The 17,790-nt window shown below is 38.0% G+C and overlaps 1 protein-coding gene across 1 annotated transcript in view; it reads right to left on the reverse strand.

The window, feature by feature from the left end:
* CUBN (cubilin) overlaps positions 1 to 17,790 on the reverse strand; it is a 218,977-nt gene that overhangs the window by 154,395 nt on the left and 46,792 nt on the right. Inside the window, exons 23-27 of the mRNA XM_058669299.1 lie at positions 10,043 to 10,235; positions 8,909 to 9,069; positions 8,319 to 8,500; positions 7,418 to 7,574; positions 4,478 to 4,665 (exon numbers count right to left, since the gene is read on the reverse strand). Coding sequence (XP_058525282.1) covers positions 4,478 to 4,665; positions 7,418 to 7,574; positions 8,319 to 8,500; positions 8,909 to 9,069; positions 10,043 to 10,235 — 881 coding nt within the window. The remainder of the gene's footprint in view (positions 1 to 4,477; positions 4,666 to 7,417; positions 7,575 to 8,318; positions 8,501 to 8,908; positions 9,070 to 10,042; positions 10,236 to 17,790) is intronic.

Below are 17,790 nucleotides of genomic sequence, written 5' to 3' on the forward strand. Positions count from 1 at the left end.
AGGAGCCAGAAGCTTACTCCAGGTCTCCCAAATGGTAGTAGGGGCCCAAGGCCTATGCTGCTTTCCAACGCTATAAGCAGGGAGTTTTATTGGGAAGTGGAGCAGCTGGGACACAAACTGGTGCCCATATGGGATGCCAGTGCCAGCAGGTGGAAGATCCAATCTATTGTGTTTGAGAAATATCAAAATACATCAAGGAAGCAGAGTGCAGAAAAAAAGCATCTGAAAAATTAAGTGTCTTGAGAAATGACCCTTTAGTTACATCCCAGCCAAAGGAATATAATTCCCTGTGTGAATTTCCCTATTCCTAATCAAAATATTTCTTCTGCATCAACATTAGAGAAAATAATGACAGTACCTCTTTTTCTAAGTGTTTACTATGTGCCAGGTTTTTGTTCTGTCTCTGTACCTATGAACTAACTCACATTAACTTAAAGATGTGGAAAGCAAGGCATACAGAACCTAAATGATTTTCCTAAAGTCATTCATTCAGTAAGTATTGGAGACAGGATGCTAATCCAAGCTGACTGCATCCAGAATTTTCCTTCTGAAACACTAACAGACACAAGTAGAAATAACTGAGCAAGACTACATAACCTATTATGTTGCCTTGGTGTTTATAAGAAATTCTTTCGCCAGTAAGCATTAGACAAGTTACTAAGACTTCATCCTGCAGCAGCAGGAGGAGTGAAGAGTCATTCTAATTCCAGTGATGGAAAACCAAACCAGAAATCTCTGGAGCTCTTTCTTCCTTAGGATGCCTTTCCTGATAGACAGATCAACACAGTCTCTTATCTCAGGCCTTCAGAGCACCCTGTAGTTTCCCTTACTAGCACTTAATACAGCCTGTCTTGAAATCTGTATTGTGTGATAACATCATTAAGGTTCTTTTCCTCCAAGATGACAAGGGAAACTAATGATTAAACAGATTTCCACAGTGTAGGTGTCTAAAATATCTTCTGCTGACTAAATGAGTGAATGAATGAATGAACAAGGTATACTTCAGGAAGTAACAGACTGAAGAAGCACTTCAGCAAACACAAAATAAAAAACCCTGATGATTTTGATGAATTAGCACTTCTCAAATGTATGTATGTATGAAACATCTGTCAACATCTGCACTCATTAGGTATGTGACTCGCCTACACTGACCTGGCCTTTCCCTGGGTCCATTCATCATTCTGTGGGATCTGGAACACCTGCACTGAACTTATATGTGGTTGAGAAATCTACTTGCATTGTATTCAGTATGTCAGAATTCATGAGCCCTCTGCAACCATAGTTCATGTAACCTTAATTAATTTAACAATAACACATGGGCCTGAATGTTCAAGGTCCTGTGTGCATGGAAAATGCTGTTCAGGCTATGGACTTAGAAAACAGGGGAGTCAAAACAAAAAATTCAGTGACACTAGTGAGATTTTTTTGGTCTATTCCTTCCTTGAAAATGCATTATTTTGCAACTGTAGGTGGACATGAAAGTGCATTAGAATTACAAAACCATCTGGTGAACAGGATGACATCAGCATGAGGACTTGCCAAGAGATTAAATGCATATGGAAATGCATTTGACAAAAGCCACTGACATACTCAAGAGTTAAGTGGGAATGTCCAGGGAGAGCCAGTACCAACCATCTGCACAATTCACAGATGTCTTCTTCTGAAGAGTGTAGTGTTTATTGAATTCTACACAAGCTCTCTGCTCTCAGCAAGACAGCACAGTGAAGAGCAGTGTTATTGTAGCTGATTCTCACCAGTGAACATTTGACTCATAGTGGGGAGGGATAGGATAGAAAAGAGTGACAGATTAGTTTAGGGCCTAGGAGTATGGTGGTGCTGGACATCTACTGAAGGTTTTAGGGACTTCAAAATGAGATTGAGGCCATGGTTCCAAAAAAATATTAAAGAAGTCAGCACTGAAGCACAATGGATTAAACCACCACTCTCATATGGGCACCAGATCAAGTCCCAGCTGTTTCACATCTGACGCGGCTTCCCGACAATGCAATTGAGAAGGCTGTGGATGATGGTCCAACTGCATGGGTCCTTGCCACATACATGGGAGACGTGGATGGAGTTCTGTCTCCCACCTTCAGCTTTGCCTAGGATTGGCTGCAGCCATCTGTGCAGGGAACCAGCAGATAAAAGATCTTTCTGCTGGTCTCCATCACTCTGCTATTCAAACAAGTAAATCTTTAAAAAATTCTTAAAGAAGGGTTTGGGGTGAAGGGGGGGGAATCCCAGTACCTATGAAATTGTGTCATGTAATGCAATGTAATTAATGAATAAATGAATATTAAAAAAAAAAATTCTTAAAAAGAGAAACAAAAGGAAAGTAATAGAAAAAGAAAGGGCAAGGAAATTAAAGATAAATGTCAAATTCTAAAATCTTTACAAACCACACCTCTCAAACTTGGGTAAGCATCTGACCAATATCTCATCAAATCCTCTTAAAGCTTTAGCCTTATTAGTTAAAAATAACTCAACTCTGGCTCTGGTAACACATATTCAATTGAGACTTGGCTAAGCCATTTGAAAAAGCTCTTTAACTGGAAGTTATTAAAGGAAGCCAGACTCTTGTCTTTGAGGCTTTTCTCTCCTTAAACAGTTATTTGTGCTTTTAAAATTCCCATTTTGGACCAGCCATTGTATTTCTTTCCTGGTGCTGCCCCTGGCTTACAAAGATGAAAAATGCCTCCCTTGAAAAACAAGGTCATATTTGGAAGGCTTTTCTGGACTTTGGGTTTTCTGCTTGTCCTTTTGCTTCTTCCACCATCAGTGCTGCACAGGAGCAATGGCATGCCTCAAACATGACATACACTTCATCACCAAGCAGCCTCTACTTACCTCCTCCTCAGTGGTTGGGACAAACCTTTTTTTTTTTTTTTTTTTTTTTGCTTAACACTTTCTGAACACCTCCAAAAACTACTGATGAGTCTTTTTGTTGCCATTTCACCCATAAGGGAATCCAAAGAATTGAGACTAGTTCCTGGAAATATTTCATCTTATTTTCTTCTGCTCTTTTCTGCCAAATATCCCTTCAAAGGATTCCTTGTGTTTCTACTTTCTCCTCTGAACTTAACAAAATCACCATTATGATACCCAGCACATTGATAAGTAAGCAACACTATCTGTAAGGCCATGATTCCAATACTGGTTTGCATTTACAGTTGTACAATTGCCCTGAAAGTGGAAGTTGTTTTGGAATTCAATTACTTCTCATTAATTAAAAGCTATCTGAAGATTAATGTAAAAATACAGCTTTGATATTCTATTTAACCTAAATCTACTGAATTCTGTCATGTATCAGCTTTTTAAGTGTTTGGGTTACAAAGTTAGTAGGACACAGCTCACATTTCCAAGAAGCCACACAGTTCAGTAGGGGATGGGAAAAGTACACCTGGCAAAAATAGATAACGATCAACTGCTATGGTCACACTATCAACAAAGGGTTCTGGAAGCAATTTTCCTACTGATTCTAAAACAGGAACGAGGTCTCACCATGTGAAAAGAAGTATGGCTACTCTAAGTAAATGAAACGAGACCAGGATAGCATTAACAAACTTGTGAAGATCATTTAAAATCCAAATCAAGGAAAGTGCCAAGTTCATGCCTGCAAGTTTTTTCTATGTTGCGTCATATTTTTAAAAATGTCAGTAAATAATTTTCTGATGAATAAACTCTGCAGATTCCAATTCTATATTATATTTTCCAAATAAAGTTGTTTTTTTCAAAAAATTATACCCGACAAGGAAATCTTATACTCAGAAACTCAAAGAATCAAAACATAACTGTCTTTGGTTTATGTGGTAGTAATAAAGTGCTAATTGGAAACAATTTGCCACTCTCAAACAACCTCAGATATGCTTGTTTCTGATAGGATTGGTAAAAGGAAGTTAAGAGGTCTGGCACGATGGTTGCCTGATATATGTATTCAAGCATTTTCATTACACAGTGTTACATATAGATAGCAGAAGGACATGTTCCTGTTGGTCAGTATTATAACAAATAGACATTCCCGTTTTACAAAATAAAAATGAAGTGTCAAAATAAAACAAGAATCAAAATCATATCTCTTTCCACAAAAATAGGGTGTTGAGTAAATCCAAGATATTGAAATGTTTTCTGATCTCTCATAGAAAGCAAACATTTAAAAAACTAACCCATGTAGTGGCTATTTTTTTATTTCTGAATAGTTTGAATAAATGAGCTAAATCCATCTAGAAGTTACATTTCAAGTTAAAACCTTGGACTTTTGTTTGCATAAATTACTTCATAGGCTAAGATCATCAATATTAAGATGATGCACAAGACACAGAAGCTATCTGCTTCAATACCATCAGTAACTGATATATTAAAGATGTATAGGACAGCACTTGAGATTCCAATCCAAGCAGCATGATATTTTCTAGCTTGGCTTATCTAACTTTATCTGAAAATTGAGTGATTCATTCAGATCCAGAATGCCTATACATACCTCTAAGTAATCCGTTGAGCAGTTCGTATGATATTCCAAATCAAACACTGAAAACGTGTAGTTCACAGTGTTGCCAGTTGTTGCTTGGATGGTCCAGTTGCAACGCTGGTTATTAGAATAAGGGTTGGGATAACCTATGCTCTCCAAGATGCCATAGGTTTGATTGACAATCACAACATTTTCACATGCTGGAAAAAATAATCACAACTGCTAAACAAACTATCATAACAGCTACAAAATACATGAGATTTTCATTTAGGAAAATATTAAATACATAGTTTTAAAATCATATTTATTTTATATATTTAGTGCAGCATTTTTAGAGTGAATGAGTCTCCATTTAGACTAAATGTGTAATAACACTTGAGGTAAGTTCATGAAAATTGCATAGCCATGTTAAAATAGGCATATATTTTTACAATCTGGGGGGTAGGAGAATGCCCCGGCTGCACTAAGAGATCAGTCGAATTAGTTTGATTAGAGATTGCATGAAATATTCCATGGTTCCAGTTTTCTGACTTTATAATCTGGAAGGAACAGAAATTCTGTCCTTTAAATTCAAGATTAAAAATACAAAGTTTTGAGAGAATGTCCAAAATGAATAACATCATAAATTTGTGGAACGTTCATAACCCTGCATGAAATTCAAATTCATGGCACCTTTAATCCTCCAGTGAGTCATTAGAAGGTGTCAAGTGAATAAACAGAGCAAACAATTTAGAAAGAAATGAAAATCTTAGGTTTTGAAAAAATCTTCAATCTAATTGAGGAGCTTCGTGAACTAATTTTTTTTTAAAGATCTATTTTTATTTTAGAGGCAGATTTGCAAAGAAACAGAGAGATAGTAAGGGAGAGAGATGTCCTATCTGTCCCATCTGTGGTTCACTCTAAAATTGCCTCAATGGCCAGAGCTAAGCCAATCTCAAACTAGGAATCAGGAATTTCTTCCACGTCTCCCAAGTCGATGCAAGGGCCAAAGGACTTGAGCCATCCTCCGTTGATTTCTGAGGGCATATGCAGGGATTTGGATAGGAAGTACAGCAGCCATGACATGAGCTGATTTTCACATGGGATGTCAGACTACAGGAAGAGGATTAGCCTCATAAGCCACCACACTAACACTTCAGCTGATTTTTAACAAAACCCCATGAAGTAGTCCTAGGTATGTCTAATCCTAGGAGTAAATTCACCCAGTTTTAATAACATGGGAACAAGGCATACGCATATCTTCCATTTGTCTTTTTTTATACCATCTTTCTGATGTGCAACAAAAGAAAATGGGAAAATAATATGTTGAGATCTGTCTGAAAATTGTGGTTCACAGATACATATTACTTACAATACTTCTTTCTGAAAGGTGTCTTCAACACCATTTATAAACTTTGGTTTGGAAAAGTAAGCATTTGTGATTCTTCCAAGTCTTCCTTTGAACAGGGATAATAGTAAAAATGCTTCTCTTTGAAAATATGTCACAATTTTGTCCACAAAGGATTTCTAACCCATCATTTTATGGAGGATGGCACTGTGCCACTTCCAACACCTGCATCCCAATTGAGTGACAGTTGGAGGTCAGCTACTCTGATTCATATTCAGCTCCTGATGCATCTGGGGAGTCCGTGGATGATAGCCTAAATACTTAGATCCAATCCACACAAGTAGGAGACCAGGATGTAGTTACAGGCTCCTGGCTTCACCTGTGCAAGCCCCAATCATTTTGGTCATTTTGGTCATTTGTGGAGTGAACCAGTAGATGGATAATCTCTCTCTCTCTCTCTCTCTCTCTCTCTCTCTCTCTCTCTCTCTCTCTCTCTCTCTCTCCCCCTCCCTCCCTCCTTCCCTCCTTCTCACTATACCCTTCTGTATATGTGTGTGTATTTCTATCTCTCTCTCCCCTTCTTTGTCATCTGCCTTTCAAATAAACAGAACTTCAGAAAACTAGCTAGAAATCAGTGTAATTGCTGGAAATAAGAGAATGTCAGTCATTAGTTTCATATATAATCAAGATTAAAAATTAGTAATCTTTCTATTAATCTGAGACACTGTGACTTTCAATACTATTTTTGTACAACTGTGTCAAAATTGTGGATAAATTTAAATTTAGCAGTGCAAGAAATGATACTTCCAAAAGCACAAGTGGAATATTTACTAAATATCATAAACTCAAGGGAATCTTGTTGCCTTGAACATTCATTTTAAGACTATGAAACATATTCAAATTTAGAGCTAGAGAGGAGCTTCAGAGATCATCCAAATGAATCAATGTCTTTTCAGAAAAGAAGTACTAGAAGCCAGAGTAGAAAAATGTGCTTCTCAAATGTTAGTGGTCAGGACACTGCCCAGATTATTGGTGTTTTGTGTAATCCATGCTGCTTTAGCAGACAGCAAATTGTAAATGGCACCAATGCCATGATCAGAGTTTCCTCAATAAAGAGCAGTAATACCACACATGATCCAACAGGACCACAGCTTTCCCTAGTAAGACTAAGGTACCTTTCTAAGGTGCATATGTAAAACTAGAGTAGGTGGATATACATAAAGTGAAATGGTGTCAGATTAGAAGATTATAATATGTGGTAGAAATAAAAAAAAAAACTGTTAGCCATTAACTATCATTAGCTGGATTGCAATTGTCTCAGGATATTAAATAATCCCCTAAAGGTTTCTATAGTTTTCCGGTTCTGGGATCCTAGCTTCAGCTTGTCACATTTGGGGAAGACACAAGCAAATAAAATATTCTCTATTTCTCTCTGTCTCCCCCTCCTCACCTCCCTTCCTTCTCTCCCATTCTCATTCTTGCTTTGTTACTCTGTCTTTCAAAAAAATAATTGAAACTAAGATGAATTTCATTTTCTCAAGCCAATGGATTATATTTATTTCACTTTATGCACTGCAGAACCTGAAAGCTCATGATAACACTGAGCAGCTTGCATTTATACTTACTCTGAGAGTATTTGGCCTCGAAGCCACCACCTTGCTGTTCTTCATCAGTCCTCAGTTTTAAAAGCATGCTATCTCCAGTAGAAATGATGGTAGGAGGCTTCTCGGCCCCACAAAGCTGAGTAAGCAGATGAGAGCTGGTACTTGGGCCATCATACACCTTTAGTAAATATTTGAAATATCAGACAGTTGCTGCTATAAATATTATCTAAAAGACACTACAGTATAAAAATAGCAAAAAATGCATAACAAAAGAATATCTCTGAAATAAAATACCTTCTAAAACTATTCTGAAGCATGCATACATTCAGACCATAAATTCCAATGCTTTATCTAAATATTAAATTGTGTAAACTCAGGTAGAAGTCTAAAGATTGAAATGAAATCTAATTCATACATTTAAGGCTGCAGCTAGTATAAATTGTCCACTTTGGTTTTTTATTTCATCATTTATAATTTATGAAACTTTAGTACATTTTTATTTCGTTTTTTCAGTGGATAATGATGAATTTCTGGCACTGTAAAAAACGTCCTTGCTATACAACTCCCATTAATTACTCTAATTCACCAAAGCAATCCTCTAAGCTGTTAGAATTCAGTAAGTATCTAAAAATTACAAAGTTGATGACTGCAATAAAGTCCACAACTTCTTCTACGAGACTTTAACCATATCTTAGTAGTTTATATTTAAAACATTTTAAGTATCTAGTATTTCAAGTCGTCGAGTACATAGTCTAAAACACTGTTATTTTCGCCAAATTAATGAATTTTTCGTTTGGTTCAATTTCTCATGTGATCATTCTGTTTAAATACTCCATTGCCTTGAACCTCAAAAATAAAAACAAATGCATTGTGTGTTCTAAGATGGAAGCAGGGAATGTTGCAACAGAAATATTATACATACTGCCAAATAATCCAGAGTGCAGTTTGGATGATACTCCAAATGGAAGTTTAGGAATTCCAATTTAAATGCGCTACCATGGCTGGCTTTTAACAACCAATAGCATTCAGAGCTATGGTAGTAGGGCATCGGATAGTTGGGAGACGTGAATGTGCCAGTAGAAGTGGTGAGATTACCCCCACAACCTACAGGAGAAAGAAACAAAATGATGCACACCCTTCTCTTTTTGGCATACTTGAATCTTCTTGTCTATATCAAACTACAGCGACTATAGTCTTTAAATCTAGTTGCAAAGCAAAAACTGTATCACAAAAGAATAGCTGTGGTTCCAATTCATTTCAGTCTACCTTCCTTCTTCTAATCAAGTTGACCAGCTTGATGAAATGCACCAGAAGAACCACAACTTTTCCCTTTTATGTTTCAAAAGGGTTAGCAGTGGCTGCTGCTAATTCAAAAATATTGGCAACGTTGAAGTCCATTCAAAAAATTATGGCAAAATGGACAAATGATGATGGAGTGAGCATATTCATCCAAGAATCAAGAAATCTTACCAGTCTGGGTTTCTCATTGAATGTCAGTGGTCTGTTGCTTACCTGTTGATGAGCCATCCCAGTGAGCTGAGAAACCAGACTCCGAGAACAGCATGTCACTCTTAAATCTTAACCACAGTTTGTTACTGTGAGAGATGATCCTCGGAGGTAGATTTGAGCCACAGTATTCTCCCAGAAGTGGGGAATTTTCATAGCCTCCATCTCTGTGACAGAATATAGAAATGGAAAGGTATTATGTTGTCAGTTTTATTATTGTATAGACATTTAACAAAATTTGAAATTTGGAACTGCGAAAACAATCAGTTTAGCAGACTAGTCAACTTCTCTCAAAACTACTCTTTAAGAAAACAAAAACAGAGGTCTCTTTTTTCCACATTTCCTCCTGCCACTATGGCAGAGGACTAGGGTCTTTTCACTTTTCCTCCTGTCATTATGGCTGTGGGTAAGGGTCCTTTCTATCTCAGAGCCCCCTCCGGTCACTACAAACCTTATTTGATTTTTAACCAAGCAAGGAAAATAAAGATCACTCAACACTAATCACTAGCCAGCAAATAATTGCTACAAATCTTAAAAAGCATATCAGACCAAAACTTACTATAAACTATGAGTCCAGATTTGAAATGTTTAATAAAAATATGAAATACACACATATCCACATTATAATAATTTAATGTAGTATAATGGTCTGAGAAGATATCAACATATGAGCTAAATTATCTTTACTGATGACCTGTCTTAAATACCAAATAAGGAAGGAAGAATGCCTTATACTGAAACTCACAAACCTAGAGTTTTATTATTTACAAACAAAATCTTCATTGTTTTTGGTAAGGCAATCCACTGTTATCCTGCCATCATTTTGACATAACCAAACAGTCTAAAATTTAAATCAATTTTTATGTAAACAAAGAAGACATTCAACAATTGCAAGTAGTTCATTTCAGAGTAGTAATACATCTCATTTCTTTTCCTAAATAAAATCTGAGATTTGTTCTCAGTAATCAGTTTGGGACTTCAAACGTCAAGCTTCACTTCTTAAAAGAAAGTACATAGCAGGGACTTTACAAAGCAATTTATGGAATTTGTAATTTATGAAGATTAATTTTCCTGAATCTTTCCAAAATTATTAATGAAATAATGAAAAAATACTGCAATAAAATAAATAAAGACACTTACCTGATTTCCACAAAATCTCCTACGCATGCGCCAAAATAGCTTTCTTCCAAGGAGAAGTTGGTGAAGTGCAATGATATCTGCTTTCCAGTCTCCACTGTGATTCTATAAATGCAATTTAAGTTGTTGGGGTAATTATTAGGGAAGTTTGGAGAAGTGAGGGTTCCAGATTCTTCTGTATAGTCTTCTATGCATACTGTGAAGAGAAAAAAACACAGGAGAAAAAACATAGAAAAGATGAGACCACTGGACTATGTTTAGGAACACATACCTCATTATTTGTGCCAATGTATTTGCTTTGCAACAGGCTTTTCTGGAAATATCAAATGACTTACTTTTTGAAACAAATATTTTGAAATGTCAAATGCAAGACAAATAGCAGCAGCAGACCTTAATTGTTAAGGTCTGGATGTTTACATCCAGGATGGGCAATCTTTTTGGCTGGTAGAAGTATTATAATTTTTTGAATACATGAAAATTATCATAAGCATTCAAAATTAGCTTCAATTAGAAAAATAATAGAAATAATTCAGTTCTGTTCTCTTCGTAATCTGACACAAGTAGCTCAGCCATAACGTTAAGAGCATGCTGGCTTGGGTTCATAATGATGTAGACTCAAAACCCTTCTAAAATATTGACAAGCTATGCACACTGGACCATTTTCTCCACTAATCTGAGCCTCACTTCCCTCATGTTAACAACAGAAAGCTGAACATCCACAAACAGTAATACAACTAAAGGGCTTGGCCCAATAATGGTAGTAATGGTAGTAGCTATCATTTGCAAAAAGTATGCTTTTTGCATAATTTTGAGGAATAAGTTAAACACTGCTAAATATCAAAATCCATACAAGAATATATATTAAATTTATGCTAGAATTATGCTTTTGTATAACTTTTGAGGAATGAATTAAATATTTATATAAATTAATTATCAGAGTACCTGGAGAATTTTGTCCTGAAGAAATGTTAACCATTTTAGTTTAACAGTTTCAACTATACTTGTTCAGCCCTTCAAACTCTATTCTTACTAACCAACCCACTCAGTTTCCTAAGTTCTCAAAAATCTGAATGACTTTACAAAGAAAGCATTTTTAATGTTGCTTCAATTTTATATGTAATAATCATCCAATCCTAGGGCCCAGAAGCAGACAAAGCTCTCTGACTCTAAGGTTTTGGAATAGAATAAAGTACGATATTTAATTTTAAGGGAAACAAAACAGGAATGTTTAAGTATGTTATTTATCCAATTGCTATTTGAACACACTCAGAAAAAAAGAGGAACCGCTGCTATGTATACAAACATTCTAAGTTCTGAGGCCGATGTGTAGCTGTCATGCTACAGCTAGTGTGTCCCTTCCAGCTAATGTGTGTTGGGAGGCAGCAGATGAGAGCACATGTACCCAGGTCCCTGCCACCCACATGGGGTGGAGTCTGTGACGGTTGGCTTGGGTGTGATCCAGCCCTTGCTTCTGCAGGCATTTGGGCCATAACCAGCCAATGAAAAGTTTCTGTGTCTGTCGGTCTACATATCTATCTGTCTGTTCATCTCTTCTTTCAAATAAATAAAACGTGTTTAAAATATGAAACACAGGATCCGGTGGCGTGGCCTAGTGGCTAAAGTCCTCGCCTTGAAAGCCCCGGGATCCCATATGGGCGCCAGTTCTAATCCTGGCAGCTCCACTTCCCATCCAGCTCCCTGCTTGTGGTGTAGGAAGGCAGTCAAGAACAGCCCAATGCCTTGGGACCCTGCACCCGCATGGGAGACCCGGAACAGGTTTCTGGTTCCCAGCTTCGGATGGGCGCAGCACCGGCCGTTGCGGCTCACTTGGGGAGTGAATCATTGGACGGAGGATCTTCTCTCTGTCTCTCCTCCTCTCTGTATATCTGACTTTGTAATAAAATAAATAAATCTTTTATAAAAAATATATGAAACACAAACATAACTTGGTCTGCAAATTTTGTTTTGGCTTAAGTTGCTAAGGGAAAATACATATCCAATAGCAGTTGGTATGTTATTACAGTGTAAAAGAATTACAAAAAGATGAAGAAAAGTACATTCTTCATTCCTAGTGATGAAAAAGCACCCCTGTAGATCAAAGACAATACTTGGCAGAACTCACATATTTTTCTTTCTGACCAACCTCAAAGAAATCATAATAACACAGAAAACAGGAGGTGTACATCCTCTGCAGATCATTTTAAAAAGCACAAAACTAGGTTTTTCTAAAAATCATTCCATATCTCTGCTTCCACTGTTTTCAAATAAGCTTTCATTGTGTAGCATTCAGTTCATTATCAAAAGGAAAAAAAGGAAACTTGGATAATTCCCTAAGCTACAAAGCAATGACAATATCAGTCCCCCTGGTCCTGTGGCTAAAGGAATGCAATGTATCAGGAAACCCTGGATTATGATTCACTTATCTCCCTCCGCCTCACTGTGCCTTATGGAATACACTATGACTGTTCGATCACAGTAAGGATGAATAAACTGCTTTATGAAAAAGCTTGCGAAACTTTTGGTTTGATGAACTCATGTGACCTCCGATTTTCCAGATATGCATGTGAATAGCCAAGGATTCATCCAGGATCCATCCAGGAACCATTTTCTGTTTTTCATGATATGTTTGCCTTAACTATCTTCAAAGATTTGAGAAAACAGTTATTATTATAAGGTTGATTTTTTTTTCCTGAGGAAAGAAGGCTTGTTACTCAAACTCAACTTTCAGCTGCAAATCACCACTAAATGGTCTCAGTTACTGCTTTTTCTTTTCCCTTGTAAATGACCTATTCATGGACATGGGAATCATATTGTAAACCTGGCCAAGCTATGGTCCTGTACAACTATAGTGTAATTTCACGCTAAACACCTCATTTTATCTTCCCTGGCCTTGTGACACATGAAGTCACCACTACTCCCACTTTTTGAAGAAATGGATTAGGAATCTGAAACTCTGGAGGTTCTGACAGTCATTTCGTTCACATATGGCAAAGATGACATTTAAGCCTATTCCCCTGATCTTCAATTCCTGTGCCCTATCGTAATCCATGTTTTGTCTATGTAGAAGGTGTCAATTTAGGAACAAAGATGCACATGAGACTAGCAATATCACAGATAAGCATCTTGTTCAGTATTTTCAACCTAAAATCTAAGAAATAAAACTAATTAAATAAGGTAAGTGAACTGGACTGGGAAGGGCTGAGATGCCTATACACACAATACACACAAACACGTAAGAATACGTGAATTAGTAAGTAAGTACATTTTTAAAACCAAACCAAACCAAAAACTTTCAGGGGGTTAAATATCTAACTGCATCATAGAAAACAACTCAGAATACATTGGGCAGAAAGAATCAGAGAGATTTGTGACTTTCTCAAAATACTGCCTATTAGGACTAGAACCAAGACTTTGGGCTTCGCCTCCAGCTTCACTGTATTATGCACAGGACTTTCCGCCAAAAATAACTAAAGTTCAAATCATCATTACATCTCCTTTCTAATCTTTGGGGAACTATAAAAACACAGTTTCACTAGACTCACTTGAATTGCTTGGTTAAAAAGAAAACATACATGAAGACTAACACAGAATCTCTAGACAGCATACAAACACCTGAATTGCTAAGCAGACAGTCCCTCCTTTAACTCCATATACCTTATGAATCCCAGAGCCTAAGAATGCTGCCATTGGGGCCCGGCGGCGTGGCCTAGTGGCTAAAGTCCTCGCCTTGAACGCCCCGGATCCCATATGGGCGCCGGTTCTAATCCCGGCAGCTCCACTTCCCATCCAGCTCCCTGCTTGTGGCCTGGGAAGGCAGTCAAGGACAGCCCAGAGCCTTGGGACCCTGAACCCATGTGGGAGATCCATATGGGAGACCCGGAAGAGGTTTCTGGTTCCCGGAAGAGGTTTCTGGTCCCCGGCTTCGGATCGGCACAGCACCGGCCGTTGCGCTCACTTGGGGAGTGAATCATTGGATGGAAGATCTTCCTCTCTGTCTCTCCTCCTCTCTGTATATCTGTCTTTCCAATAAAAATAAATAAATCTCAAAAAAAAAAAACTGCTGCCATTGACAGAGTGAAGTATTAAATCAGAAAGCCTCTTTCACTCTTCTGGTTAACAAATCTGTTCACTTTCTACTCCTGTGTGCCTGTTCTTGCTTTGATGTAATATACAGTTATAAATAGCCCTCTCTTTGTGAACCCCAGGGAAACGAAGAGGTTGGGAAAACCTAGGAGGGCTCTCCTTCAACCTAATATTGATGTGGTTATGGTCATTACCAGACATTTCCTTGGACAAACTGCAAGGTTTCTCTCTGTAGAAGAACATACGAGGTTCATCAGAGATCTATTGTATCTCTGGACTGAATGGCACCAGGTACACCATGGGCAACTCATCCACCATGGTTCCAAAAGTTAATGCAGACATGGTAAAACCAACAGATTATCTGTTGGCACTTGACTGTATGATTCTCTGCTGGTTTCTATTTTCCTAGTTTCTATTTTTCTCCATACTTTCAATAAATGCAGAGTGAACTTGTAAGTCAACCTCATAATTCTCAATTAAGTTGCAAACTACAATTTCAAAAACCATGGTTTGAATGTTATAGGGTTTTTACCTATTATTAAATTTGAAAGTCAGTCCATTCTTGTTTTCATTTTTTTTAGCTCCCCTCTGCTACCAGTTTTCACTTTAAAAGTTCCCTCTTGGGAGGGAGATATATTCATGTGAAAGATTGTAACAGAATACAAAATTACAACTTAAATTGCTCAAAGTAATTAATCAATCATACGAATATTAGAGTTTGAGACTGTGCTTAGGATTCAGTCAGGAGACACTGCAACCTGTTCTCACCATCAGGTACTACGAACTTTTGAAGATTTTCTAATCACACTTCACTTGTGACTTCTTTCCTTTCTGGCTCTGCAGGCACATCTGGGTGACTGCAGAAAAAGGGATGAGGAGGAAGGCTGGTCCCTTTCTTCCCAAATACATACGTAGGGGCTGACGTCAGACCTATACCACAGGAACTGCAGATGTGAAAGGTAAACCAGGGAACTTTCACTTTTACTGAATGAAGACAGGAAAGACTTCAGCAGGGGGAAACTCACATCTCCTGTACTGAGCAACTAGAAAGCAAAAAGCGGGCCCGGCGGCGTGGCCTAGCGGCTAAAGTCCTCGCCTTGAAAGCCCCGGGATCCCATATGGGCGCCGGTTCTAATCCCGGCAGCTCCACTTCCCATCCAGCTCCCTGCTTGTGGCCTGGGAAAGCAGTTGAGGACGGCCCAAAGCTTTGGGACCCTGCGCCCGCGTGGGAGACCTGGAAGAGGTTCCAGGTTCCCGGCTTCGGATCGGCGCGCATCGGCCCGTTGCGGCTCACTTGGGGAGTGAATCATCGGACGGAAGATCTTCCTCTCTGTCTCTCCTCTGTATATATCTGGCTGTAATAAAATGAATAAATCTTTAAAAAAAAAAAAAAAAAAAAAAAAGAAAGCAAAAAGCAAAATCCATTGTGGTTGCTCTGGCCATTACTTCTGCTTGCGCAATAAATTAGGGTAAGCAATTCTTGATATTTTCCCAATACCATTTTGTTCTGCAGAAAATACCAAAATTAGACAACTCAGAAGAAAGAACTCTCTGTTTTCTAGGCAATTGCTCACTATGAATCAGACTGCCTGGCTCTTTCACTCCCCATCTCTGGAGCCCTGCTCATTCCTGAGCAACTCTGAAGAGCTACATTAACCAGTCATGAGACTGTGGACCACACACTAATCTACAGGAACCTGGAAAGCCTATAGCCCACATATTAATCCACAGCAAATTGTGATGCTCCAGAATTGTAAATGGAAGGTTCCCCATGGCCCCTGGATCCAGTCATCTAATGGCTATTTAGACTGTTTAGACTGTGTTGGATGTTTGGGTTTATCCAGCAATGTCAGGCACACAGTGACCTGCCAGGCTAGGTCAAGACGCAGAGTGAGTTTTCCTCTTCTGGGATTGCAGCCCTTCTGGAATAAGTAGAAGCTGGAATCGTGATTATCAGACAGGAAAGCAGGCTGGAGAGTGCAGTTTGTCACCTTAGGTTTCTTTTTTTGGGTATCACTTGCTTTTCTTCTGCTCCAGCTGACTCATTTTTCTCAACTTTGTTCTGCTTATTTCGCTAACTCTTAGTTCTTGTTGCATTCTGTATTGTCTTATAAGTAAATGTAATATTAACAGAGTTGTAATCATTACAGGGATGTGTCTTTGCATATTATTACAAAGATCTCCGTGATATTTTCAAGAGGTCTGGCTGGAAGTATATCTGAGGTACAGTTACTTTATTAATGCAGCAAACTAAAACCATATCCATAGATGATCAGCACCAGAAGACATTTCAAAGATCATCAAATCCAATCCTATAATTATGCAGATGAGAAAACTGTAGCCCTAATCTAACACGCACTTTAGTTTGCAGCCAAACATATGAGAGAGATAAAACTGCAGAAGTATGGAAAAGTGTATATCCACTATTTCCTGAGAAACTATATTTAGTTGTTGGATGTTAATCATCTGAACAAAGTCCAGTGAGTATGTCAAATGTACAACCTAACCTATTATGAATTCTGGGGATTTAATTTCCCATGTACTTGAACTGGATAATGAACAGTCTCCTAGAGAGTTCTATTAAAAATAAAAATTATACAATTCTGTCACACTTAGGATTCTGGAGAAATCTAAATCCAGCTGTCCAAAACAAAGAACTGAAATTGCTGTAGGGAATAATGTTGGGCCGGAAATGAAGCGTAGTGGTCACTCCTTCCAAAGGAGAACTAAATGAGGAATTGAGCTTAGGACTCTTGAGTGGGAGATCTTTTTCCTTTTTATTTATTTGAAGTAGTAGGGTCTTTAAAAGACACATTTGGAGCCCTCCGAATGCTGGACTGATAGACAACACTGATGTACAGGAGATGTCTCCAACCATTTCTGGAAGGAAAGCAGTGAATCACACCCTGCTTCTGGGCAATGCTGTGGCTGGGGGAAGCTTGGCAGACACAGCCTCTACGTGTCCCCCATGCATGCAAGGCACCGGATGATACTTATGTGTTAAGCAATAACCCAGACTCCCTAGAAAGGCGCCCATTTCAGGGAATATAAGCCTGATAAAACCTGGCTCAAAGATCTCATAGGCTCTTGAAGGTAGCTGTATCTCTAGCTTCCACATAATCAGATGGCCTGCAAACATATTTGCTTTCAATGCTACATTTTTAAAGAGCAAACTAATAGTGAGAATTAAGTAATGGGGAAGTTACAGTACAAAGAATAAATACGGAACATATTAACCAATTTCATTAGGTTACTTTCAAAATCTATAATTTGCTAACAGCTTACATTTGCTTTAAAAGAATTCCATGCAGTAATACACCCCTCATTGTTTTCTTTTTTTATTCTAATTTTCAGCTTCTCCTATGTACTTTTAAACTTTCAGTAGCTCCTGAATTGTTTTTGCAACGTTTTTATTTACACTTACTAGATTTACTATATTTTAACTTCTGTCCCCATTGCTTTATTACTCTCTCATTCTCACTCTCTCACACAACTGCTCTTTCCTCTGACTCAACTTATGATCTGAACCACTTGGAGACATTTTATGTCTTTGTTGCTACAAGCTTCGGTGTATTGCTCCTGAGACCAAAAACATTTACTTACAAAGTGACAGTACAACTATCAAATTTTGAAGATGGAAAATGGATACAAAGCTCTTGCCTAATTGT

Source organism: Ochotona princeps, chromosome 10, assembly GCF_030435755.1.
Source record: "Ochotona princeps isolate mOchPri1 chromosome 10, mOchPri1.hap1, whole genome shotgun sequence".
In the NCBI taxonomy this organism is placed as follows: Eukaryota; Metazoa; Chordata; class Mammalia; order Lagomorpha; family Ochotonidae; genus Ochotona; species Ochotona princeps.